The sequence below is a fragment of the Ranitomeya imitator genome, chromosome 2 (genome assembly GCF_032444005.1).
Source record: "Ranitomeya imitator isolate aRanImi1 chromosome 2, aRanImi1.pri, whole genome shotgun sequence".
Lineage (NCBI taxonomy): Eukaryota > Metazoa > Chordata > Amphibia > Anura > Dendrobatidae > Ranitomeya > Ranitomeya imitator.
In genome coordinates, this window is record NC_091283.1 from 820,324,654 (window position 1) to 820,352,300 (window position 27,647).

A 27,647-nucleotide genomic window follows, 5' to 3' on the forward strand; every position below is an offset into this window, starting at 1 on the left:
CGACCAGCGATACGACCTGGCCGTGATCGTTGGTAAGTCGTTGTGTGGTCGCTGGAGAGCTGTCACACAGACAGCTCTCTCCAGCGACCAACGATGCCCAAGTCCCCGGGTAACCAGGGTAAACATCGGGTTACTAAGCGCAGGGCCGCGCTTAGTAACCCGATGTTTTACAATGGTAACCAGGGTAATGTAAAAAAAAAAAAAAACAAACAAAAAACATACTCACATTCCGGTGTCTGTCACCTCCCCCGGCGTCAGCTTTCCTGCACTATGTAAGCGCCGGCCGTAAAGCAGAGCGGTGACGTCACCGCTGTGCTCTGCTTTACGGCCAGCTGGCGCGCCGCTGACACAGTCAGTGCGGGAAGCTGACGCCGGGGGACGTGACAGACATCGGAATGTGAGTATGTGTTTTTTTTTTTTTACATTTACAATGGTAACCAGGGTAAACATCGGGTTACTAAGCGCAGCCCTGCGCTTAGTAAACCGATATTTACCCTGGTTACCAGTGAACACATCGCTGGATCGGCGTCACACACGCCGATTCAGCGATGTCAGCGGGTGATCAGCGACCAAAAAAAAGGCCCTGATCATTCACAGCGACCAACAATCTCCCTGCAGGGGCCTGATCGTTGGTCGCTGTCACGCATAACGATTTCGTTAACGATATCGTTGCTACGTCACAAAAAGCAACGATATCGTTAATGAAATCGTTATGTGTGAAGGTACCTTAAGAGGTCAATAGCCTTGTGTGTGTTTTCTCATCACATTGTCGCAGTGGAGGGATAACTAAGATAAGCCCCCCTGCACATGTGATAGCCATCTGTTGGCCTAAAATCACCCCGATCTGTGACGTAGGGGTGACGGTTACGGTGTGAATCGTGACATATTGGTGGCAGCGGTGTGGATTTGTGACATATTGGTCAACCACTGAGGACTCTCAATTCTAAATAAGTTCCAGGTAGGCACTTAGACTGGCCCATTACATTTAGCAAGAAGGCTAGTGTGGTAAATTGAAAGTTTTGCTCTGGGAGAATTAAATCCTAGCTCTATGGTATAGTTATCAGAGATCTGTGTGCATTTAGTAAATGATATAATTAGCACACTGGATATTTGCATTCAGTAAATAACAGCAGTTACGGATACAGACAGGTTACATGGCTGAGGTCTATATTTTCAGTATGGGGCGGCTGCAGCTGGCATATTGCTTTATGAAAGAGGAATGTGCCAGCCTGTCATGCCACTACCAATCCATGGCACCGCGACTGCCCCTGACAATAACCGGTTGTAAACCTCAGCATTCAGGACGGCAGCAATTACAGAGCTCCCCTGCAGGGATCCGGATTTTTTGAGACGCTCCATTAAATCTCCCTTTTTTTTTTTTTCTTACATCACAATCACTGACATCTTCTTACAGAGAAACACAAAGAATTATTATAATTTTCTTTTCCGGGGGGGATGGAGAACACAAAACAACAACACAATGTGAGAACATGGAGGCTGGTGAGCTTCTACACGCAATGAATTACATCATCAGGTCTGGCGCAAGTATCAAAGAAAGCGGGGTAAATATTATGATCGGTGGATAATTAACTGTAACGCAACCAGTTATTGGCGTCACAGATGGTCAATGAGGGACTACAGCCCCGAACGAATGAGTGTGCGACCGGCGGACAGAGACTGGATGTACAGAGTCTGATGTGTGGCCTCAAAAGGTGTATCACTTGGGGGTCCGACAGATTCTCCTTAACACCTGGAAAAGTTTTACCCTAAAAAAAAAACAGGCATCCCGTATTCATTGGATAAGGAATAACTTTCTGATCATTAGGGGTCCGACCTCTGGGACCTGAGAACAGGGCTGCAGCGAGGAGCCATCATTGCTTATGGGACTAGCCAAGAGCCGCGTATGCACACATCTGCTACTTTCAGCACGTTCTGAAACCCTATTCTCTGGATTGCCGTGGTCCTAGTTCTAAGACCTCCAATGATCAACAAGTTACTCTCTATCCAATTGATAACTTTTTTTGGAATCACTTTTTAAAGACCAGCCAATTTCATGTTGCATTGCTACAATTCATCTTTTACAGTGGGGGTCTCCTTGGTGGACAGATGCCTAGGCATTCATCCCAACTGTGGTCTCTACCAGGCACATACCTTCTGAGTGTATGCACCTGACATCAGGCACAAAGACAGTGTGTACAGTGCCTAGTCTACGGCTCGTGGGATGACGAGAAGATCAGGCGATCAGTGATTGAGTCCTAGGGGAAAGTTTCACGCTTTCATCTGGAATCGATAGGATGAACATGGTGAACAGTGTTTTTTTACATGAAAAATTGCAATTTCTTAAAAAAAGAAAATCACTTTCAATAAAAGACATACACTGATCCATTAAGTAAAAATCTACTTTATCTTCCAGAGAAATGCAAAAATATATATCTTTTGAATACAGTCTCTTACAAAAGCTAAAAATCTCTAAAAATACAGTAAAAAAAGCCTACAACAAATGAACTACAAACATTGGTGAAACACCATGAGAGCAGAGCGCTAGCAAACAGTCCATGTTTGGGTCTGTTCTCACAGATAGTCCTTGGTAGAGAAAAGCCTTGTAGGGCCAACTGGGAATTATTTTAGGATATATAGGAGCCATATTACACCTCTAAGTGCACACAGAACCATATTTCACCAATAAACATGAGTTATACAGTTTGTTAACTCGAGCCCCCATTCTAAAAACTGCTACAAATAAGGTGGACACCAGTTGACCCTACACTACAATTTTATGCCACTTGGACCAATAACCAGCTTATGATGAGGTATGGTCATGAAAACCCAAACATGCCTGCAGATGGGCCAACCACCCCCTAAAGTATTGGCTGGAAGAGAGCAGCTTCCAAACAAGTCTACTTTAGGACTGTTCGCAACATAAGTTTAGTCTGTTCTCCAAGAGAAAGTAATGTACAGAGTAAAAACAGGCCTGAGCAGACGAAAACAAAAAAATAAAGTCTTCATCACACCTCCGCTTTCTGGTTATAAAGCATGTGATTCCCATGTAGAGGGTCGATGACGGATGAGCACAGACTACTCCGATTGGTTGGGCAACGCCAAGGCTTGAAGTTGGCTTGAGCAATAGATTCTCCAGGAAATGAGGAGATGTGGTTGTTGTCAGTGGGGTAACTAAGAGGAGCAAGTTCTGTGAAATAACCTTTGGGGGGTGAGAAGTAATCACTGGGCTGAGAGGATGACCCATTACCCCACACTGCATTTACGGCGGATGAGAAGTTGGCAAAGCAAGGGTTCTTGTTCAACGTGGGTGAAGATGCTGGAGACTGCTTAATTTTTTTGGCTGGAGTTCCCGGAAGACTTGCAGAAGACCCAAGAGAGGTCACTTTCTTTTTGTCACTTAGCTTTTTAGACGGGTTACTCCCATTGTCACACTTTTTCCGCTTTCGTTTGAAATTGCCGTTATCGAACATTTTGTCGCAGCTTGGATCGAGAGTCCAGTAATTTCCTTTCCCTGTGGAAACAAGGAACTTGGTGAGAAAACCCATAAAGCCATGTTTACACAGATTTTTTTTTTGCATATCCATTTCCAAAAAATTTTTCAATAAAAAATCCACTTTGCTACAAGGAGTTTTGAGTCCTTCAACCACACCACCCAACTCTGGTCTCTCACCACTGCCCTCTACTGGCTAGATCATATATTACATCACAAATCTCCAATAATACTGTAAACTGTGGTTAACCCTTACCCTAGTTGAAAAAGAAAGAGGAGGGTGGTAACGGGAAAGAAGAAACAATATTTAGTCATGTTCACCATCATAGCAAAAGTCTGAAGACAAACAAACAAAAAAAAAATATATATATATGCACAAAAGCAAGTCACTTTGGAAAGTCCTTAAAAACATGTGAGCATAGCCTGAGACTCCTTCAGAGTTTGCTCTTGGAGGTTTGATTCATACTAGATTGCGTTTAAGAAAAAAAAAGCTGTAATTTCCAGGTGTTTCAGTAATATATTTTTTCACATTCGTATGGGAGGAAAAAAAGAAAACTCACGCCTAGTGTGCACGCGCGTGTGTAGAGGAGGGGGTAGGTAAAAAAAAAAAATAAAAAAAAAAAAAAGAAGTGTATACAAAACCATACACTATTTACCACAAATTTCTTTGGATTTACTCAATGTGTAGCCAATAAAATTTGTTACCAAGTATGCAAAAGAACGAAAAAAAAAAAAACCAAAGCCATATAACCATACTGTATTCAAAGTATACAAATTAGGACAACCATATGTTTTAAGAAAAACAATATTGTTTAACAAAGTAGTGATTGTAGAGATTTGTGTCATCAAGGAAGTTTTCACTCAAAAATCTAAAGGATTGACCATCGGGACCCTTACTGAATCAGGCATTTATCACCTATCCTGTGGATTGTTTTAAAATAATTAATCTGATTTAGGAATTTTTTGAGTTAAATTGGAACGATCATCGCTTTGAATCATTTTAAACTGACCACATCATGGAATAGTGACTGCAGAGCTGAGTGAAGCGTAGTTTTTACTTTTTGATTTCTCCTCTCCATTGTAGAGATTTTAGCTTGTAAAGTTTAGGTTATAAAAATTCTGATAAGTTTAACTGGACGTTACCAACGATTTGTCTCAGGGGGCATGCACTTCCTTCACTGTATAATATTATTTACCAATCATAACCACGCAGAAAAGGGAACATGCCCCCACAACAGCTTAGAGCGGGTTTCTCCTGTGTGAGACTCCTCACTGATCTCACTGCTGAGAGCTGTGTGTGATTACAAAGTGCCGCGATTAAACAGTTATAGGGACAATCCCTTCACAGCGCTATCAGTTCTGCTCTGCCATGAGATGAAAGGTGTATGTAATCAGACTCAGCTCCTGAAACTTTGTAGTCACACACTGAGGAGAGCAGACTGTCTGCTATTATATGTCTCACAGTGAGAAACCTGCTCTAAGCTATTATGTGGGCGTGTTCTTTCCCTGTATGTTGCTGCCTGTTTCTAATTGGTCAATCTCACAAAGGGGAACAAAAACACGCCCAGATCATTTCTGGTACGTCAGGTTTACAATAAACTATAATCTAACCTTTACAAGCTAATATCTATGCAATGGATAAGAGGAAAAAAAAAAAAAAAAAAATCAACCCCACTACATTTTCCTCAGCTCTGATAACAGTTTTTCCATGATGTGGCCATTTAAAGCTAAAGTTGATGAAAGGTCCTCTTAAAGGGGTAATTCAGCCCCCTTCACTTCCATAACAGGTGGTGAGATGGGCATCTTTATAAATGACAAGTATACTTCACCTGTCCTATTATAATAAATAGCATAGGTCCAAGATGCCCACTGCTCGCACATGCCAAAAAATGACATCAATGCCCTGCTCAGGATCGGATGCAGAAGAGTGTGGAGTGTGGGGATTACCCCTTTACTATAGTTCAGGGTCCAAAATGGGAAACAGTTAGCGGTGTGTGCACTGACTTAAAAATGCCTCTTACTTTGTGACCCCCACATAGATCTATGCATTTTATATCCAACACAATATTAAATCTCCCATGTAGTGGCGCTGTAGAGCAATTTAACACCTTAATATGGATCTTGATATTTCAAAACTCATTACAGTTAACCTTTCCTTGCCTGAAAAAGCTGCTAATGGGGAACAATAGCACTGAAAGTTGGAAAAAAAAACAAACAAACAACCAAAAACTTTCAACATTCACTTAAATCTAGCCATCAGCACAACTTGTATCCAACACCTGACGGGACTACAGCTCCCAGGGTCTGTCTGGAGATACTTTAACCTGTAGTTTCCCCAAACATGTGAAAATTGTGGCACTTTATTTTATTTAATTTTTTTTTTAAATAGAGATGATTTTAGCCTCTGATACTGCCTAGAATGTTTTCATTCACTGACTGCAACCAGATGTTTAAAAATTAGTGATGAACTGCTAAGATAGTATAATTAAAACTGAAAATTAAATTATGAAAGTAGAGAAAAAACCCTTTATAAGCGATAAACACATTGCAGCAACTTTTTCCAAAACACCATTAGCTTTTTTTTTTTTTTTTTTTTAAGGTGAAAAAAATAAAATAAGTTGTACTTCTCTTGATGTTGGAGTGCAATTGCATAAAAAAGTTGCAAAATGTAAAAAAAAAAAAAATTAATATGAAAATAATAAATATTTGGATAACCAAAACTATGCCCCAGCAGCAACAATTCACAGATACATTCCAAAACAGATGCTTGGGTGCCACCGCTTACCTGGATCGCTGTCGTCCCTGGCCACCTTCTTGAAGCAGTCATTGAGGGATAAATTGTGTCTGATGGAGTTCTGCCAGCCGGCCTTGCTTTTCTTATAGAAGGGGAACTTGTCAACCACATAGTTATAGATTTGACTGAGGGTCAGCTTCTTCTCAGGAGCATTCTGAAGAGCCATGGCTATTAAAGCCGAGTAGGAATAAGGTGGTCTCACCGCTTGGATCAGGTCATCATGGTGTAGATAAGTCAACAAGTGCGTCTCTGCCATTCCATACTCCGTAGAAGGAGTCAAGACTTGGGCATTGCTGTTGGCATAGCCACTTGGCAAATATCTGGAGCCATTCCCATTGAGGTATGAAGGATTAATGGCCAAGCCACCAAAACACCAATATGGGTCGGAATTTGGCTTTGGATGGTTGGTTACACCATACATTGAAGATGGCCTCTGAGGCTGGAGCAGATTCTGCTGATGTAAATTAAAGTAATCTCTGGAGAAGACCTCCATGTCTGTTAAATCCTGCGTATAGGAGTGTCCTGGCTGGGAACTAGATGTATGCTGCCCAAAGGCATTCATGTTACTTCCTAAGTGCTGCTGGTTTGGGAGAGGGAACAGGACTCGTCCTCAGCCTCCTAATGATCTCCAAACTGGGAGGGTTGCATTGAAATAATGACCTTCTTCTCAGCTTACAGGGAGTTTCCAATCAAGCCCCAAAGTAGCTGAAAGAGGTTATAGTAATGAAGCCACCAGTGCCGCCCCAGTCCTCCCCTTAGCAGGACACGTCTCCGGTAGTCATTGTCTATGAAGATCTTCTTTCCATGCAGTGCATACAGCTCATCCTTTACCTGGCCTATCTTCTACTTGGTGCTTAGGGTTCGATTCAGCAAAGTGATAATGCAAGTTTTGTGACTGTGCGGTATATTTACAAAATCCCTTACAAGTATGTGTACAAGCATACTGGGAAAAGTACAACATTTGCATGGCTGCATTCAGATGTTGAGTAATTGGTGCAGATTTTACTGTTTCTTCATTAAAATCTGTGTATATTTCCTGCATTTATTTATACGTTTTTATTCGCATCTTTTGTTGCGGAAAAGCAACCAAACAACGTCAGGTCAACGGTTTAACCGAACAATTCCGCTATCTTATTGAATTGAAAGTGTAAAATCTAAACCAAAAAGGTGCATTTCTACAATGGATATTGACAGGCTGCAGGTAATAAAAAAGCCACAAAAGACAATTTTTACTTGGATTCTTCACAAAAAAAATGCAAGGCGTGGATGAGATAACCAGCAATGTGGACACGTTTTATCGTTATTTAAAACACTAGATTTCACACGTGTAAAATATGCACCAAATTCAGAACCCAGTCTCCGAGATCTGAGCTGGATCTGCCACATTGATATATGTCATATACTGGACTTTGGGGGGCGCCTGTCACATTGTTTATCACTTTAGCAGGAAAAAAAAATTCACTTTTCGTTCAAAGTCCTCATTCACAAGTCAGTGATTTTTCATATATGTAAAAAAAAAAATATGACCAATTATCATCAGAGTTTGGTCGATGTGTCAGATTTTGCCATCAGAGTTTCATCAATGATTTTCTTTTAGAAAGCTTTTCCACCCCCTTGTAGGCTGTGTGCACACGTTGCTGATTTTTCGCGTTTTTTTTGCGATAAAAATGCTATAAAACCGCAAAAAAACAGCATACAATATGCATCCCATCATTTAGAATGAATTCCGCATGTTTTGTGCACATGATGCATTTTTTTCCGCGAAAAAAAACACAGCATGCAGTAAAAAACGCAGCATGTTCATTAATTTTGCGTTTTTTTTTTCGGATTTCCCACTATAAAATGCATTGGGAAATGTCCGGAAAAAAACGCATCAAAAACGCGCAATAAACGCATGCCGATTTCTTGCTGAAAAATTAAGGTTTTTCTCAGGATTTTTCTGCAAGAAATCCTGAACGTGTGCACATAGCCGTAATGTTAAAAACAGACAACACATGAATGGTGTCCCTGTCCTGTCCATGATTTTCACCGGCTCTTGAACTTGTATTGGTGAGTTCCATGACTCAGAGGCCGCCGTCACACATGCGAGTTTTACGGACGTAAGAGCGCAGAATCTACGTCCGTAAAACTCGCAAAAAATACGGCACAATTATTCTCTATGCCCCTGCTCCTATTTGCCGTATTTTACTGATCAGTATTATACGGCTTTCTACGGCCGTACAAAATCGCAGCATGCTGCGTTTGTCACCGTACTGCGCAAGAAATACGCCAATGAAAGTCTATGGAAGCGTGAAAAATACGGATTACACACGGACAAGCAGTGTGACTTGCGAGAAATACACAGCACTGTTAGAGAGAAAAGCCGGTAATTCAGTGCGGTGTACAGTAAAATCACACTGACAGCTTACAGTAGAATAGGTAGAATAAATGTGTACACATAGAATAGGTATATATATATGTCAGTGAGACACATATATGTATATATATTAATATTTATTCCAGCGCTATACAGCTTGAAAGCCGGTAATTCAATTACCGGCTTTTTCTTTCTCCTTCCTAAAACCCGACATGATTTGAGACATGGTTTACATACAGTAAACCATGTCTTCTCTCCATTTTTTTTGCAGATTCCACACTACTAATGTCAGTAGTGTGTATCTGCAAAATTTGGCCATTCTAGCTCTTAAAATAAAGGGTTAAATGGCGGAAAAAATTGGCGTGGGCTCCCGCACAATTTTCTCCGCCAGAGTAGTAAAGCCAGTGACTGAGGGCAGATATTAATAGCCTGGAGAGGGTCCACGGTTATTGGCCCCCCCCCCTGGCTAAAAATATCTGCCCCCAGCCACCCCAGAAAAGGCACATCTGGAAGATGCGCCTATTCTGGCACTTGGCCACTCTCTTCCCATTCCCGTGTAGCGGTGGGATATGGGGTAATGAAGGGTTAATGCCACCTTGCTATTGTAAGGTGACATTAAGCCTAATTAATAATGGAGAGGCGTCAATTATGACACCTATCCATTATTAATCCAATTGTAGTGAAGGGTTAAATAAAACACAAACACATTATTTAAAATTATTTTAATGAAATAAAAACAATGGTTGTTGCAGTATTTTATTCAACGCCCAATCCAGTCACTGAAGACCCTCGTTCTGTGAGTAAAAAAACATAATAAACCAACAATATACTTACCCTCCGCAGATCTGTAACGTCCAACGATGTAAATCCTTCTGAAGGGGTTAAAACATTTTGCAGCAAGGAGCTGTGCTAATGCAGGCTGCTCCTCGCTGCAAAACCCCAGGGAATGAGGCTAAAAATAGATCAATGATCTATATTTAGCTTCATTTGCGGTGAGGCGCCCTCTGCTGGCTGTTGATAGATCGTGGGAAATTACTTAGAAAGCTCCCAGGCTTTCTAGGTAATTTCCCACGATCTATGAACAGCCAGCAGAGGGCGCCTCACCGCAAATGAAGCTAAATATAGATCATTGATCTATTTTTAGCCTCATTCCCTGGGGTTTTGCAGCGAGGAGCAGCCTGCATTAGCACAGCTCCTTGCTGCAAAATGTTTTAACCCCTTCAGAAGGATTTACATCGTTGGACGTTACAGATCTGCGGAGGGTAAGTATATTGTTGGTTTATTATGTTTTTTTACTCACAGAACGAGGGTCTTCAGTGACTGGATTGGGCGTTGAATAAAATACTGCAACAACCATTGTTTTTATTTCATTAAAATAATTTTAAATAATGTGTTTGTGTTTTATTTAACCCTTCACTACAATTGGATTAATAATGGATAGGTGTCATAATTGACGCCTCTCCATTATTAATTAGGCTTAATGTCACCTTACAATAGCAAGGTGGCATTAACCCTTCATTACCCCATATCCCACCGCTACACGGGAATGGGAAGAGAGTGGCCAAGTGCCAGAATAGGCGCATCTTCCAGATGTGCCTTTTCTGGGGTGGCTGGGGGCAGATATTTTTAGCCAGGGGGGGGCCAATAACCGTGGACCCTCTCCAGGCTATTAATATCTGCCCTCAGTCACTGGCTTTACTACTCTGGCGGAGAAAATTGCGCGGGAGCCCACGCCAATTTTTTCCGCCATTTAACCCTTTATTTTAAGAGCTAGAACGGTCAAATTTTGCAGATACACACTACTGACATTAGTAGTGTGGAATCTGCAAAAAAAATGGAGAGAAGACATGGTTTACTGTATGTAAACCATGTCTCAAATCATGTCGGGTTTTAGGAAGGAGAAAGAAAAAGCCGGTAATTGAATTACCGGCTTTCAAGCTGTATAGCGCTGGAATAAATATTAATATATATACATATATGTGTCTCACTGACATATATATATACCTATTCTATGTGTACACATTTATTCTACCTATTCTACTGTAAGCTGTCAGTGTGATTTTACTGTACACCGCACTGAATTACCGGCTTTTCTCTCTAATATATGTGTCTACTGACACACATATATATATATATATATATATATATATATATATATATATATATAGACAGTATATATATATTTTCTTTTCTTTTTGGGACACATGGATCACTTCTATAGCGGTATGTTGGTTTTGCTAGCCTGCGAGAAAACCACGCAGTACGGATGCCATACGGATTACATACGGAGGATGCCATGCGCAAAAAACGCTGACACACCCTGCCTACGGAGGAGCTACGGACCACTTTTTTCGGGACTTATCAGCGTATTACGGCCGTAATATACGGACCGTATTGTTTTACGCTGTGTGTGACGCCGGCCAGATAAAACAGTCCATAGAAATACAGACATGATACCAGCTCAAGAAGATTCCATGAAAAACAGATGTCTGAATGAGGCCTAAGCATACATTTAGATCAGAGGTCTCAAACTGCATTCCTCGAGGGCTGCAAACAGGTCACGTTTTCAGGATTTCCTTGTATTGCACAGATGATAATTTAATCACCTGCACAGAATGATTCCAGCACCTTGTGCAATGCGATGGAAATCTTGAAAACACGCATGGTCTGAGGCCCTCAAGGAATGCAGTTTGAGACCCTTGATTTAGATGAACGTCTTCTTCTTCATCCATCTGCTCAATATGTGCAAAATGGTCAATACATAGAACAAATATCAGCCTATGTATGCTAGTATAAGGCTATTTTCCACATAGACCCTCTCCGCTGTTTCCTCCTACTCTGTCCCTATCTCCAAACTGTACCTCACGCTACTCCTCCACACTGTACTCCTCTCCTTAAAAAACTTATATTGACCATATCCTCGTTTCAGTCCACAGCAGCCTCCATCTTCTTGTTGGGATTGTCTCGAGGTGACCCAGTACTGGTGCTGCGATGCAGTGCTATCATCACACCACCCAACATCTCTTGTGTGGTGCTGGCCTCCAACAAGTCAGCGGCCGAAGTAGCCTGTGGCCTGCTGGGGTAAGTATCAGAACAGGGAGCTGATGGCTCTCTGTTCCACTACAGTTGTTAATAGTATTGGCACCCTAATGTAAACAATATTTTTAAAAGTTTTGCTGGCCGATGTAGCCCTCTGTTGGGCTAGCCTATCTGGCATTTACCAGATTTGCCCTGCTCTTGGGGCCTGTCCCTGGGGAGTCGCTTTAGACGACCAACTCAGGCAAGATGCTCATCTCAACTTATTGCAGAAGCGAGCCCAACCTAAGCTGTGCCCTTTGAAAATAATAGTTATTACAATCAGGCTCTTCACAGGTATGTCTGAAATTAGGATTGTTAATGTAGCGAGATGGACAATATAGACTGAGTCACGAGTCACTGTAAGGCTAGGTTCACATTGCGTTCCTGGCGTCCATTAGACGGACTACGTTACACCGCGGCATAACGCGGTGTAACGTAGTCTGGTAACGCCGCCATTGAATGAAATGTCGGACGCATCGCTAGCGCACGCCCACAATGGGCGTGCGCTAGCCATGTGCCGTCATTGAGTGACGGACCCCGAGACGCGGGCTGCAGTGTTTCCGGGTCCGTCACTGCTAGCGCAGATAGAGCTAGCAGATGCTTTATCTGCGCTAGCGGGCTGCCATAACGGCACTTGCGTTAACAGCAGCCCGTTAACGTATGTGTTTAACGGGCTGCTATTAACGCAATGTGAACCCAGCCTAAGCGAACACCGCCATCTGCTGAATCAAACTGAGGGAGTGAATTTGCCTGCTGAACCTGATCAGATGACACACAGGAAGGACTTGCTGAATGTAAAAAGACCTGGCCAGGCTGAGAAGGGCAGTTGGTGCCAGAATCTGCACCAGGGCAGGTTGTATGCTTCCGAGGTGGGCTTGCAGCCACCATCGCCACAAGAGTCAGAGAGCGGTCAGATGCTGGAGAAGGCCTAAGTTCTGAGGAAGATTAGTGCCCCGCTCAAGCGGAAGGACATGAACAGAGCCAAGCAAGGGCAGAGAGACGCTGTGGCAGATTTAGGCCAGGGTCAGACCGAACGTATAAAAATACGGTCCGTTTTTCACGGCCGAGATACGCAGAAAAGTTCCTGAACAGTGATCCGTATTCAATGCGAGGATGCAATTTTTTCTCCAAAAATATCCGTGTGTCATCTGTATGGCATCCGTACGGCGAAATTTTCTCGCTGGCTTGCAAAATGGACATAGAATGGATCCATGGCCTCAAATATTCGTGAAAACATATATACAGTCTAAATATATATATATGTCAGTGAGACATATAAATATATATATATATATATATATATATATATATATATATATATATATTTATATGTCATGCAGCGCTAGATAGCAGAAAAGCCAGTAATTCAATTGCCGGCTTTTGCCATCTCCTCTTCGAACCCGACAGGATATGAGACATGGTTTACATACAGTACCATTTCATATCCGTTATATTTTTACATATTCATCACTAATAATGTTAGTAGTTTGTATGGGCAAAATTTGGGAGCTCTAGGTGTTAATATAAAAGGTTAAATCACGGAAAAAACTGGCGTAGACTCCCGTGCAATTTTCTCCGCCACAGTGGGAAAGCCAGTGACTTGATGACAGATATTAATAGCCTGGAGAGGGTCCATGGTTATTGGCCCCCCTGGCTAAAAACATCTGCCACCAGCCACCCCAGAAAAGGCACATCTGTAAGATTCACCTATTCTGGCACTTAGCCACTCTCTTCCCACTCCCGAGTAGCGGTGGGATATGGGGTAATAAGGGGTTAATGTCACCTTGCTAATGTAAGGTGACATTAAGCCTGGTTAATAATGGTGAGATGTCAATAAGACACCTATCCATTATTAATCCAATAGTAGTAAAGGGTTAAAAAGACACACACATTATGAATAAAGTATTTTAATGAAATAAATAAACACATGGGTTTATAATATCTTTATTGTACTCTCAATCCACTTGAAGACCCTCGTTCTTCTGCAAAAAAGGAAAATAAAAAAGCAACAATATCCCATACCTGTCCGCCGTCCAGTCATGTCCCACGCTGTAAATCCATCTGAAGGGGTTAAATATATTTACAACCAGGAGCCTACTAATGCAGCCGCCCATGGCTGTAAAAATTTCCAATCAAGTTTCAAAGTAGCTGAAAGAGGTTATCGTGATGAAGCCAGTGCCGCCCCAGCTTTATCCTTATCAGGACACTTCTCCAGTAGTCACTATAAGGGCTCCTTTCCACTTGCGAGATAAACGTCCGTGTCTCACATGTGAAAACCAAGCTGTGGCGCCGGCACTCCAGAGCGGAGAGTGCAGCTGCATAGCAATACAGTTAGGTCCATATATATTTGGACAGAGACAACATTTTTCTAATTTTGTTTATAGACATTACCACAATGAATTATAAACTAAACAATTCAGATGCAGTTGAAGTTCAGACTTTCAGCTTTCATTTGAAGGTATCCACATTAAAATTGGATGAAGGGTTAAGGAGTTTCAGCTCCCTAACTTGTGCCACCCTGTTTTTAAAGGGACCAAAAGTAATTGGACAGATTCAATAATTTTAAATCAAATGTTCATTTTTAGTACTTGGTTGAAAACCCTTTGTTGGCAATGACTGCCTGAAGTCTTGAACTCATGGACATCACCAGACGCTGTGTTTACTCCTTTTTGATGCTCTGCCAGGCCTTCACTGCGGTGGTTTTCAGTTGGTTTGTTTGTGGACCTTTCTGTTCTGTCTTTCTTTCTGTCTTTAACAAGTGAAATGCATGCTCAATTGGGTTGAGATCAGGTGACTGACTTGGCCATTCAAGAATATTCCACTTCTTTGCTTTAATAAACTCCTGGGTTGCTTTGGCTTTATGTTTTGGGTCATTGTCCATCTGTAGTATGACACGACGACCAATCAGTTTGGCTGCATTTGGCTGGATCTGGGCACACAGTATGGCTCTGAATACCTCAGAATTCATTCGGCTGCTTCTGTCCTGTGTCACATCATCAATAAACACTAGTGACCCAGTGCCACTGGCAGCCATACATGCCCGCGCCATCACACTGCCTCTGCCGTGTTTTACAGATGATGTGGTATGCTTTGGATCATGAGCTGGACCACGCCTTCGCCATACTTTTCTCTTTCCATTATTCTGGTAGAAGTTGATCTTGGTTTCATCTGTCCAAAGAATGTTCTTCCAGAACTGTGCTGGCTTTTTTAGATGTTTTTAGCAAAGTCCAGTCTAGCCTTTTTATTCTTGATGATTATGAGTGGCTTACACCATGCAGTGAACCCTCTGTATTTACTTTCATGCAGTCTTCTCTTTATGGTAGATTTGGATAAAGATACGCCGACCTCCTGGAGAGTGTTGTTCACTTGGTTGGCTGTTGTGAAGGGGTTTCTCTTCACCATGGAGATTATTCTGCGATCATCCACCACTGTTGTCTTCCGTGGGCGCCCAGGTCTTTTTGCATTGATGAGTTCACCAGTGCTTTCTTTCTTTCTCAGGATGTACCAAACTGTAGATTTTGCCACTCCTAATATTGTAGCAATTTCTCGGATGGTTTTTTTTCTGTTTTCGCAGGTTAAGGATGGCTTGTTTTACCTGCATGGAGAGCTCTTTTGACCAGATGTTTACTTCACAGCAAAACGTTCCAAATGCAAGCACCACACCTCAAATCAACTCCAGGCCATTTATCTGCTTAATTGAGAATGACATAATGAAGGGATTGCCCACACCTGTCCATGAAATAGCCTTGGAGTCAATTGTCCAATTACTTTTGGTCCCTTTAAAAACAGGGTAGCACATGTTAAGGAGCTGAAACTCCTAAACCCTTCATCCAATTTAAATGCAGATACCCTCAAATGAAAGCTGAAAGTCTGAACTTCAACTGCATCTGAATTGTTTTGTTTAAAATTCATTGTGGTAATGTCTATAACCAAAATTAGAAAAATGTTGTCTCTGTCCAAATATATATGGACCTAACTGTACATGGAGCCGCACGCTCCGCTCCTAAGTGCCAGCGCCACAGCTTGATTTTCACATGCAAGATACGGACGTTTATCTCGCAAGTGGAAAGGAGCCCTAAAGCCGGTGTCCCACTTGCAATGCGAGAAACTTGCGCGAGTCTCTAGCTTTAATACTTGCAATTGCAAGTGGGAAAACTGCCTAAGGATCTTGTGTCCATGCAGTGTGCATAGTTCATCCTAGACCTGGTGCTTTGGGTTAGACTCAACAATATCATTATGCTAGTATTTGCATTGAGCGCTATATTTACGAAGCCCTGTGCACATACGCGTACAAGCATAATGGAGAAAGTGGGCTGACATCGCTTATTTGCTGGGATCGTATGTTGAGTATTTGGTGCGGATTTAACCATGTCTGCATCTAAAGTCCGTGCATATTTTCCACATTTATCCTTGCATTTTTATGTGTGTCTTTTGTTGAGAAAACGCAACCAACCAACGCCAGGACAGTGCTTCAACTTGCGGATTTATTTTTCCTATTGAAATTAAACTAAATAAAGGTGAAATTATGTGGACAAAATTAAGTTAAAACTTATCCACTTTGCTTATGCTGTAAAATATTGCGTGTATAAAATCCCTACCAAATACCCAGTGTGTGAACCCAGTCTACAAGGTCTGCAGTGGAATTGCCTTGCTGATGTCTCAGCCACGTATTGGCCCTTCTAGAATGACCACTGAACCATTCATCAGTGGACAGATTTTCATCAGTCTTTGCTCGTTGTGTCAGTTTTTAGCATCAGAATCTCATCAGTGATTTTCTCATCTAATTTAACAAATAAATAAATTATCTATTACAACGTTAAAGAAGCCTTCCCATGAAGTTTTATTTTTCATTAAAACTGTACATGTGTGAGTGTATTAATACGCCGTTCCGTTCCTCTTCTCAGTGACGTTTTTGCTGTTCAAACTCTCCGGCTGACTCTTCGCTCTATGCCTGAACCGAATGTCTTCTTTTACAATGTAAACCACTGAGCCTCATTCAGACACTGCATATTTTCACTATGCAAAAATTGCATTGGCCAACAGTACCAGCACAGTGGAATCTCATGCCCATGGTGCCAGTTCCCACGTAATGACATGCTATACACATCATGTCTTTAAATGGGTTGTTGCTATCTCCAAGATCCTATCCAAGTATGTAGTCGATGTAATAATAATATTATTAGAAAATCGCTCCTATTAGAAATGTAGCACACTGTCCACACTGAACCCAGCGGAACCAAAGAATGGGAGAAGAGTTTCAGGAAGAACGAGTCAAAAAAGAACACCGGGTCAGGTGACACCTGTGGCACAGTTACCCAATATAAAAAGCTGGAGTGTCAAGACAGGAAGTCAGTTGGTGCCAACAAGTCAAACCAGTGGGACTTCTGGGCAGAGGACTCTCTTGGAGAATGAGACAGGTGGGACATCATGGGCCAGTGACCAAGATCTGGACAACGCCAGTCAAGGCCTGGGATCCATACTGTTCTAGTCTAGACCGGAGGCCCAGCCCTTATCTGTCACAGCCAGATAGTCAACCGTCGCAGGTCAAGCACCGAAAAGAGATTGTGGACTGCCATCCATAAGTGGATGTCCGCTGTGGTAATTCAGAAGCACAAGGGAAGCGGACCGTTGCCTCTTATGCTGACGTATGATACAGGGTTTGGTCCAAGGCTTTGCAGAAGATGGGAAGGGGAACAGTCAGTGTGAGGAGGACCCAAAGAGCATTACTTGACTTTGTCAGGAGAACTTGCAGCCTAGCGGGAAATATTGGTGACCACCCATTTGTGCCTATAGCTTAAGTGGAAACATGCTAAAGGCCGGGGTAACACTTGGGAGTGTGATGCGAGCCTCTCGCATCAATACCCAGCACTGCCGCCGGCACTCGTGACCGGAGCGTGTGGCTGCATAGAAATACATGCAGCCGCACACTCTGGTCCGAGTACCGGCGGCAGTGCCAGGTATTGATGTATGAGTTTCTCAGATCACACTTGCAAGTGTGACCCCGGCCAAAGAGACATACTCCTGTGGCCTTATAGCTGTGAGTGCCAAACTTGGGAGTCATCACACAAGGGACATTAGGGTGTCGCTCCTATTGGAAAATAGTCAAATAAGACAGAAAATCTGGGCTGTAACTGTTAAAATGTGTATGTCACTTGATAATATTTTATTACTTAATATCCTGTACTTAAACAATTGACTCCTTGCAACATTAACCCTTTCATTTCTGTTAAGCAAATTAAATAGTTTTGTTGGTTATTTCTGCGTGTTGCATCCTAGAAACCTGTTTACATCAATATGCTCACCATAATGGGGTCGGGTTGGAGGGAAGGGATACTGCTGTCATGATGCCTCCGAGGCTCTGCCAAAGTAATGTCAACTGCCAACCATTTCAGACAAATCTGCTCTCCAATATGGTGCTCCTTCCCTTCTGAGCTTTGCACTGTGCCGAAAAGTAGTTTTTGACCTCATTTGGGGAAATGATGTACTCAGGAGACAGTGTAACAAATTTTGAGGTAAATTTTCTCCTATTATTCCCTTTGCATATTAAATACTTGAGCTTAAAAGTTTTAGTGTAAAAAAAAAAAACTTTTCATTTTCATAGTCCAATGTTATACAATTCTGTGAAATACCTGTGGGTTTAAAATACTCACGATACCCCTAGAGGAATTCTTTTAGACATGTTTCCAAAATGGGGTCACTTGTGGGGGTTTCTGCTGTTTTGGAACCTTGGCGGCTCTCTAAATGTGACATGGCGTCCAATCTATTCCAGACAATTTTCCACTCTAAAAATCAAACCTTTCATTTGCCGAAACAAGAGTTTGAGCACATATAGGGTATCCGTGTACTCAGGAGAGATTGCATAACAAATTAAGTGGTCTATTTTATCCTATTACCTTGTGAAAATGAAAGATTTGGGACTAGAACATTATATGGGGTCTGTTATTTTGCATAGAGCATTATAATGGGGTGTCCCTAATTCTGTATGGAACACTATACTGTTCAGTCTAAAATGAAAACCGTGTGCTGCATCAGTACCATGTGGACGGGCGCCAGGGAAGAAGCGGTACAGTAAGCACTGTACCCCTGCGCCGGGTACTGAAGACAGCTCTCATCATTTGCCCTTGCCCTGCCTGTGATTAGTGGGAACAGGGAAGAATGATGAGTTATATTGAAGTGAGAACAATGACAGCAGGCAGTGGCTTTTGGGACTATTACTCCCATCAGCTTACCCCTGCTATTACTAATAACCGGGATAGTAGGAGCGGCTGATGGGAGTTTATCAGCAGGCTCTTAAGTTATAAGTGAAAAATGGTGTGGGTTCCCCTCTATTTTCTATAACCAGCCAGGCAATACTCGCAGCTCGGGCATGCAACCCTCAGCTGTCTGCTGTAACAAGAATAGAAGGGTCCCCATGCTTTTTTTCTCTCTTATTATTTAAATAAATAATTTAAAGAAATGTTGTGAGGTCCCCCATTTTTGACAACCAGCCTTGCTCAAGCAGACAGCTGGGGAGCTGGTAAGGGGCCATTGATGTAGGCTCCCCTGACCTAAAATTAGCGACCTGCAGCTGCCCAGAAAAGGCACATCTATTAGATGCGTCACTTTGCCCAGCTCTTCCCACTTGTTCTGTAGCGGTGCCAAGTGGGGTTCATATTTGTGGGGTTGATGTCACCTTTGCATTGTCAGGTGACATCAAGCCCACAGCTTAGTAATGTAAAGGTGTCTTATAGACACCTCTCCATTAATAATCCTAAAGTTTGCCTAGCTGGTTATAGAATATAGGGGGAAAACCAAGCCACTATTTTGTTATTTATTTACAGCGCAGGAGCCGGCTGATGAATACTTCCATCAGCCACTCCTGCTGTCACCGCTATTTGCTGCAGCAGGAGCCATCTTCAGAACCCAGTGCCGGGGAACAGCGCTTACTAAAGCGCTTCTTCGCTGATGCGTGTCACACGGATGACATCAATGTGTGGGATGTTTTGTGGCCCGTGCTGTCTGTAAAAAATGGACATGTCTGTTTTGCCCACAGACTGTATCAGTGTCTCCGGTACATGTGAAAACTGTCACCACACGTACTAGAGACCCAGATGTGTGAAGAGCCCTTATACATAGGAAAAATGTAAGGAAATATACATGTACCTGACAGTTTACACCTGCCCAAGGCTTGTGGGATGAGTATGGGACTAGGAAACCAGTGATGCAGTCCTGTCAGATTTTGTATGTTCTTCTTGATTTGATAATATGGTTTTAAATCCTAAACCGTTTGCAGTGTTCCATTTAAAGAAATGTGCAATGTTATTCTTTGTGCAGAATTTATTTCAGTCTTCACACCTTGCAATGCATAAGGCAAAATTATCAATAAAACCTGCATGTCACAAGCGGATTTGGATGATGAACGCTATGTTTATGCAGTAGAACATTCTCATCAAGTATACAATGTATGCAGTCAGCTTAGAAAAGAATCCTGGAAATTTTTGATCATTGCATTTACAAAGATGCTTGGCACGATATAGTTTTGTACAAGGTTCAACCAAGGATTTTCTAAAAGATTATTACTCGTAACAGCGGTTACAACCGGACTACAGAAATCTAAGAAGGGGGTTGTCCAGTGGCTATAAAGCCTTTAAAAGAGAAGCTGTCACCATGAACATGCTGTCTTATCTGCAGACACCATGTTATAGATCAGGAGGAGCTGAGAAGATTGATGTAGTTTTGTGAGGGGAAAAAAAAAAAAAATCTGTATAAATTGGTGTTTTAATCCTCTGCTTGAGATTTTGGGTCCACTGGGCGGTCCTATCAGTGATTGACAGCTCTCTATATGCACATTTACACAAAGAAAGCTGTCAGTCACTGATCGGACCACCCACTGGAAAAAAAAATCATCACAAAGAGCAGAGATTTAAATGATTAGAACAGTTTATACGAAAATCTTTTCAGAAAACTATTTATCCACCTGCTCAGTTCCTCCTGCTCTATAACATGATGTCTGCATAGTGGACTGCGATGTCATGGTGACAGGTCCTCTTTAATGGGTCTAATGTGGACAGGTACAGCTTCATCCTGTGATACCCACACCTTGACTAGAAGAACCAAGAAGGGAGACCAGCAGAAGAGCGGTGGCACCGGTTCAGTAGATTTTACTTGAGCCACCCCGAGTTGACCCCCCTTCCCCCCCCCCAACCCCCCAAAAAATTAGGAGTAGTTAACCCCAGATGGGCGATATTTAGCAATGCTGCATATTCAAAGCGAGCAAAACCCTCACTAATGTCCCCTGACAGAGCCTAACTTTCTAGTATAAGTCAGGCCCGAACTTCCTGGGTTATGGGATACTACTTTGCATGGTGGGCTCTCACAACCTGGAAGTTTAGGCTCAAAGGTTCATATAAAGTCAGGCCTTTTCAGGTGGCTTTAGACAGGTTTCGGCACAGTTTTACTAATATGCAATTAGGTGTGTGTAAGTGTATAAACAAAGAAAAACAAAAATTTATATAAAATACTGCTTACAACATGGTCATGAAAACCATCAACCACATCCGCAGATTGTCCAAACACATTAATGTAATGGCTAGAAGAAAGCAGCTTCCAACGAGCATCTCCTTTTCTAGGATTGAGGTCAGTGACAATTCACCATTGGGTGAATCTAGTCAATTGATTTAAATAATTTACAATGAAGCATCAAAACCGGAACCAGCAGGTTAAAAGAAAAACCTCATCACAACTCGGCTTCCCGGTTAGAAGGCATTTGGTTCCCATGTAGAGGACTGATGAGAGAAGAGCACAGCCTCCTCCAACAGGTCAGGTAGTGTCAAGACTTCAGGTAGGTTGAATTGAGGAGTAGATTCTCCAGGCAGCGAGGAGTTGGGGTGGTAGTCACTGGGGTAAGTAGATAGTTCGGAGAAATAGTCTGTGAACGGTGAAAGGTCTTCCATGAGTTGAGTGGACGCCCCATGATTCATTTCTATTACTGTGGATGTGAAGTTGGCAAAATAAGGGCTTGTGTCTAGAGCTGGAGAGGTCACTGAAGAACATGTAATTTTACTCGCTGGAGATCCTGCAAGGCTGCCAGAACTCAGAGACTTGACATTCTTTTTGTTATCCAGCATTTTAGAATGTTTAGTACATTTGTTACACTTTTTCCACTTCCCTTTGAAATTATTATCCAAGATCGTGGCGCAGCTGGGATTGATAGTCCAGTAAGCCCCTTTACCTGTGGAGAGAGAAGTGACAAGGAACTTTGTGAGAATAGCAATACCCCTCTAGAAATTATTTCCCAACCCACCTTCAAGTTTTGAAGAACATTTAGTTCTGAGCCAGGCATTTTAGCTATATACAGTGGGGCAAAAAAGTATTTAGTCAGTCAGCAATAGTGCAAGTTCCACCACTTAAAAAGATGAGAGGCGTCTGTAATTTACATCATAAGTAGACCTCAACTATGGGAGACAAACTGAGAAAAAAAAATCCAGAAAATCACATTGTCTGTTTTTTTATCATTTTATTTGCATATTATGGTGGAAAATAAGTATTTGGTCAGAAACAAACAATCAAGATTTCTGGCTCTCACAGACCTGTAACTTCTTCTTTAAGAGTCTCCTCTTTCCTCCACTCATTACCTGTAGTAATGGCACCTGTTTAAACTTGTTATCAGTATAAAAAGACACCTGTGCACACCCTCAAACAGTCTGACTCCAAACTCCACTATGGTGAAGACCAAAGAGCTGTCAAAGGACACCAGAAACAAAATTGTAGCCCTGCACCAGGCTGGGAAGACTGAATCTGCAATAGCCAACCAGCTTGGAGTGAAGAAATCAACAGTGGGAGCCATAATTAGAAAATGGAAGACATACAAGACCACTGATAATCTCCCTCGATCTGGGGCTCCACGCAAAATCCCACCCCGTGGGGTCAGAATGATCACAAGAACGGTGAGCAAAAATCCCAGAACCACGCGGGGGGCCCTGGTGAATGAACTGCAGAGAGCTGGGACCAATGTAACAAGGCCTACCATAAGTAACACACTACGCCACCATGGACTCAGATCCTGCAGTGCCAGACGTGTCCCACTGCTTAAGCCAGTACATGTCTGGGCCCGTCTGAACTTTGCTAGAGAGCATTTGGATGATCCAGAGGAGTTTTGGGAGAATGTCCTATGGTCTGATGAAACCAAACTGGAACTGTTTGGTAGAAACACAACTTGTCGTGTTTGGAGGAAAAAGAATACTGAGTTGCATCCATCAAACACCATACCTACTGTAAAGCATGGTGGTGGAAACATCATGCTTTGGGGCTGTTTCTCTGCAAAGGGGCCAGGACGACTGATCCGGGTACATGAAAGAATGAATGGGGCCATGTATCGTGAGATTTTGAGTGCAAACATCCTTCCATCAGCAAGGGCATTGAAGATGAAACGTGGCTGGGTCTTTCAACATGACAATGATCCAAAGCACACCGCCAGGGCAACGAAGGAGTGACTTCGTAAGAAGCATTTCAAGGTCCTGGAGTGGCCTAGCCAGTCTCCAGATCTCAACCCTATAGAAAACCTTTGGAGGGAGTTGAAAGTCCGTGTTGCCAAGCGAAAAGCCAAAAACATCACTGCTCTAGAGGAGATCTGCATGGAGGAATGGGCCAACATACCAACAACAGTGTGTGGCAACCTTGTGAAGACTTACAGAAAACGTTTGACCTCTGTCATTGCCAACAAAGGATATATTACAAAGTATTGAGATGAAATTTTGTTTCTGACCAAATACTTATTTTCCACCATAATATGCAAATAAAATGTTAAAAAAAACAGACAATGTGATTTTCTGGATTTTTTTTTTCTCAGTTTGTCTCCCATAGTTGAGGTCTACCTATGATGTAAATTACAGATGCCTCTCATCTTTTTAAGTGGTGGAACTTGCACTATTGCTGACTGACTAAATACTTTTTTGCCCCACTGTAGCTTCAAATGTACCGGTGTCTGAACAGTCCTGAATTATGTCCTGCTCTTCCCTTAATCACATTGAGATCTGACAAGATAAGAGTTTAACTCCTTAGTGACCGGGCCAAATTTTTAAAATCTGACCACTGGCACTTTATGTAGTAATAACTCTGGAACGCTTCAGCAAATCCCAGAGATTGAGAATTTTTTTTGTTTTTTTTTAACATTTATGATAATGGTAAATTTAGATTTATTTTTTTATGAATAAACACAAAACATATCAAAAATGTGTCAAATGTAAAAAAAAGACTGTGCAATTTTCAAACTTTGAATGGTTATCCCTTTAAATCCAGACAGTCATACCACAGAAAAACATTAAGAAATAAAATTTCCCAATGTTTGCTTTAAAATCACCATTTGTAAAACGCAGTTTTATTTTGTTAGCATTTTATTAGGTTTAAAAAAAAAAAAGTATCAGTAATTGTTCATTTTTTTCAAGGAAATATACAAAAAAAAAAAATGTTTTCAATTTATCTACGTGTTTTTTTGTTTGTTTTTTTTTTAAAGGGACTTATCTAGGTTTGAAGTGACTGACTATTGGAAAAACCCCAATAGTTATGCCATTTTAAAAACAGCGCCCCCTGACATATTGAAAACTTCTGTAGTTTATTAACCCTTCAGGTGATTTTCAGGAATTAATGCAAAGTGGCATGACAGAAACGAAAGGTATATTTTTACCACCTAAATGTTACTTCTGAACAGGCCGCTGTAGCCGACAGACTAAAGCCCCCGTCACACACAGCGAGATCGCTAGCGAGATCGCTAGCGAGATCGCTGCTGAGTCACAAGTTTTGTGACGCAACAGCGATCTCAGTAGCGATCTCGCTATGTGTGACACGTAGCAGCGACCAGGCCCCTGCTGTGAGATCGCTGGTCGTGTTGGAATGGCCTGGACCATTTTTTGATCGTTGAGGTCCCGCTGGGTAGCACACATCGCTGTGTTTGACACCTTACCAACGACCTCGCTGACAGGACGTCCCATTGAATCATCATGAAATAGCATCGTTCTACAGGTCGCCGCATCGCTGCTGCGTCGTTGGTGAGATCTCACTGTTTGACATCTCACCAGCGACCACATAGCGACGCTTGAGCGATCCCTGACAGGTCGTATCGTTGTCGGAATCGCTTAAGCGTCGCTACGTGTGACGGGGCCTTAAGGCCGCTATTTGGCCGTGAATTGTCACGGCAAACATCAGGACCACACAATTGTGATCTCAGGGTGCCCTCACACTCTGTTAACCATTTATATGATGTAGTTAGTATTGACAGCAGCATCTGAGGGGTTAAACAGATATGGATGGTGCCAACAATGAACAGGGCGGATGCAGAAAGATTTCAGATATGGTGTAAAGTCGACAGCTGCTGGATTGTCACCTGTGTGGGGGTGCTGCTCTTATATTTCAGGTCACTAAAACGACATTGGCGGTCATTAAAGGGTTAATACTAGAGATAGGATAGGAAGTAGCTGAGCTGCATTCTACCTGCCGCTCACGCACAGTCACTGAGGTCATCAGCCTCGCTCATCACGTGATGCAGAAGCGAGCGGGAGTCTTCGCTAAAATGACCTCTTGCCTTTGTGACTCCCACATAGTTCCATGCATTTTACCGACAACCTTTGATATTATTGTCCAACATGTTATACTTGATCTCTCCTGTAGTGGCGCCACGGAGCCAAGTAGCATACCAAGGTGGACCTCCTTGCCAAAGCACAACATATGCAGGACACTACAGCTCCCAGGGTTTGATGATGCTTTTTTTTTTTTTTTTTTTTTATGTTAGTTATTCTTCAACTAATAAGTTTAGGCTTTCTAGTATATAGCAAAAAATTGGACAACCTTTATAAAATGAAACACTGTAGCATTTTCCCTGATTAAATTTTTTTTAAATTTGGTGCAAAAGTGTACAATATATTTACTGAATTAGCAAAATTCAAAAGATGTTTAGAAACCTGCATAAAAATAAAAAAAAGATATGGGGCATGATCCTTTCGATAGGTTTTAAAACCTATCTTCAAACGTGAACAAAAATTGTGCACAAACTTGCAAATGAAGACTTCAACAAAAATATATTTATAATGAAAGTCACGCTACAGCAGCAACAATTCACAGATAAACTCCAAAATACTTATAAATAGATGCTGGGACCCCTACAGGACCACTCACCTGTGTCACCAGCACCCCTGGCCACCTTTCTGAAGCAGTTGATGTACGACAAGTTGTCTTTGATAGATTTCTGCCAGTTAGTCTTTCGCGTAAAATAGGGAAAGTTATCGACCACATAGTTACAGATCTGGCGGAGGCTCAGCTTCTTCTCGGGTGCGTTCTGAAGAGCCATGGCTATTAAAGCCGAGTAGGAGTAACTGGGTTTCACCATTTCAATTATGTCATCATGGCTTAGAATAGGCAAACAGGGCATCTCTGGCTCTTCATACCCAACAGGAGTCGAAACTTGGGCGTCACTATTGGCATAATCAATAGAGCCATTCCCATTGAGGTGTGAAGGACTAATGGTAAAGCCATCTAGCCACCAGTATGGATCAGCATTTGACTCTTGGTAGTCAGTTTGATCATGCACTGAAGTTGGCCTCTCAGGCTGGTGCAGGTTCTGCTTATGAAGATTAAAATCGTCTACAGAGGAGAACTCAATGTCCAATAAATCCTGAAGATAGGAGTATCCCGGCTGGGGAATGGATGCATACTGCCAAAAAGTATCCATGCTAAGTTCCAAGTGCTGCTGACTCAAGAGAAGGAACAGGACGACTCCTCCTCAGCTCTCCAAGCTGAGAATTTGCATTGGAGTAATGACCTTCTGCACAACTTGAAGGCAATTTCCAATCAAGCCCCAAAGTAGCTGAAAGAGGTTATCGTAATGAAGCCAGTGCCGCCCCAGCCCTTCCCTTAGCAGGACCCATCTCCGGTAGTCAACATCTATAAGGATCTTATTTCCATACAGCTCTTCTTTTACTTGATGCTTACGGTTAAAGTCAACAAAGTCATTCTGCTAGTTTTCAGATTGAGCACCATATCTAATAAATCCCCTGCATCAACAAGCATATTGGAGAAACTGGGGCGGCACAGCTTATTTGTACGGTTGAGGTCATACGTTGGGATTTTACTATTTCTCCAACTAAATTACATGCACATTTTTCGCATTTATCCACGCATTTTCATGTGCAATTTTTCTTGCGGAAACTTAACCAAACACCAGGACAGAGGTTTAACTTCCAAATTTAGTTTTTCCATTGAAATTAAAGAGTAAAATCTAATTTTAAAAGAAGAATTTCTGCATTAGAAATTGGCATGCTAATGATAAAAAATAGCCCCATAGAATAAAACGGCTATGGGTTCTATCCGTGAAATGCACAGAACAAGAATGTGAATACGGCCTAAGGTTAAGTCCGCCCTTTGCGTTTTTAATAAGTTTTTGGTAGTGTTTCGCTACCAGTATAAAGAAACATCTTAGGGCCTGTGCATACGCTGCAGACTTGTTAAGTTTTTGTGGCTTTTTTTTTTCCTGTACAGATTTCCCACAAAAGCGTGAAGGGTTACCTGATGCCAGCAAAGTGAAGGAGAATCCTGAAGCCTCATGCACACGTTGCTTATTTTTGACTTGCAGATTTAAATCTGAAGAATGTCAATTCTCTTAGGCTATGTGCACACGTTGAATAAAATTTCTGCATCTCTCGGCAGTAAAAACGCATGTGCAAAAAAGCGCATTTTTTTATGCGTTTTTGTCTGATTTGAGTGAAGTCAATGGTGAAAACCACACAGAGAATTGACACGCTGCAGATTATTTTCTGCATCAAATCTGAAAGTTACAAATAAGCAACGTGTGCATGACACTTCAGGTTTCTCATTCACTTTGCTGGCATCGGGATTACTTCAGGTTTTGATAGCAGATCTGCATGGCAAAAACGTACCAAATCTGCAATGTGTGCACAAGCCCT

At 42.0% G+C, this 27,647-nt stretch overlaps 2 protein-coding genes across 2 annotated transcripts; both read right to left on the minus strand.

Moving 5' to 3' along the window:
- Positions 1–3,005: 3,005 nt before the first annotated feature.
- On the minus strand, positions 3,006–6,846 carry LOC138666842 (forkhead box protein I2-A-like). Its single transcript, XM_069755019.1, has 2 exons — positions 6,276–6,846; positions 3,006–3,511 (listed from the first exon to the last, which is right to left on the minus strand). Exons 1-2 carry the CDS (start codon positions 6,844–6,846, stop codon positions 3,006–3,008), a joined length of 1,077 nt encoding a protein of 358 aa, XP_069611120.1.
- Positions 6,847–21,452: 14,606 nt separating this feature from the next.
- On the minus strand, positions 21,453–26,416 carry LOC138666843 (forkhead box protein I2-like). The gene is made up of 2 exons (XM_069755020.1): positions 25,864–26,416; positions 21,453–21,928 (listed from the first exon to the last, which is right to left on the minus strand). Exons 1-2 carry the CDS (start codon positions 26,414–26,416, stop codon positions 21,453–21,455), a joined length of 1,029 nt encoding a protein of 342 aa, XP_069611121.1.
- Between the last annotated feature and the right edge of the window lie 1,231 nt (positions 26,417–27,647).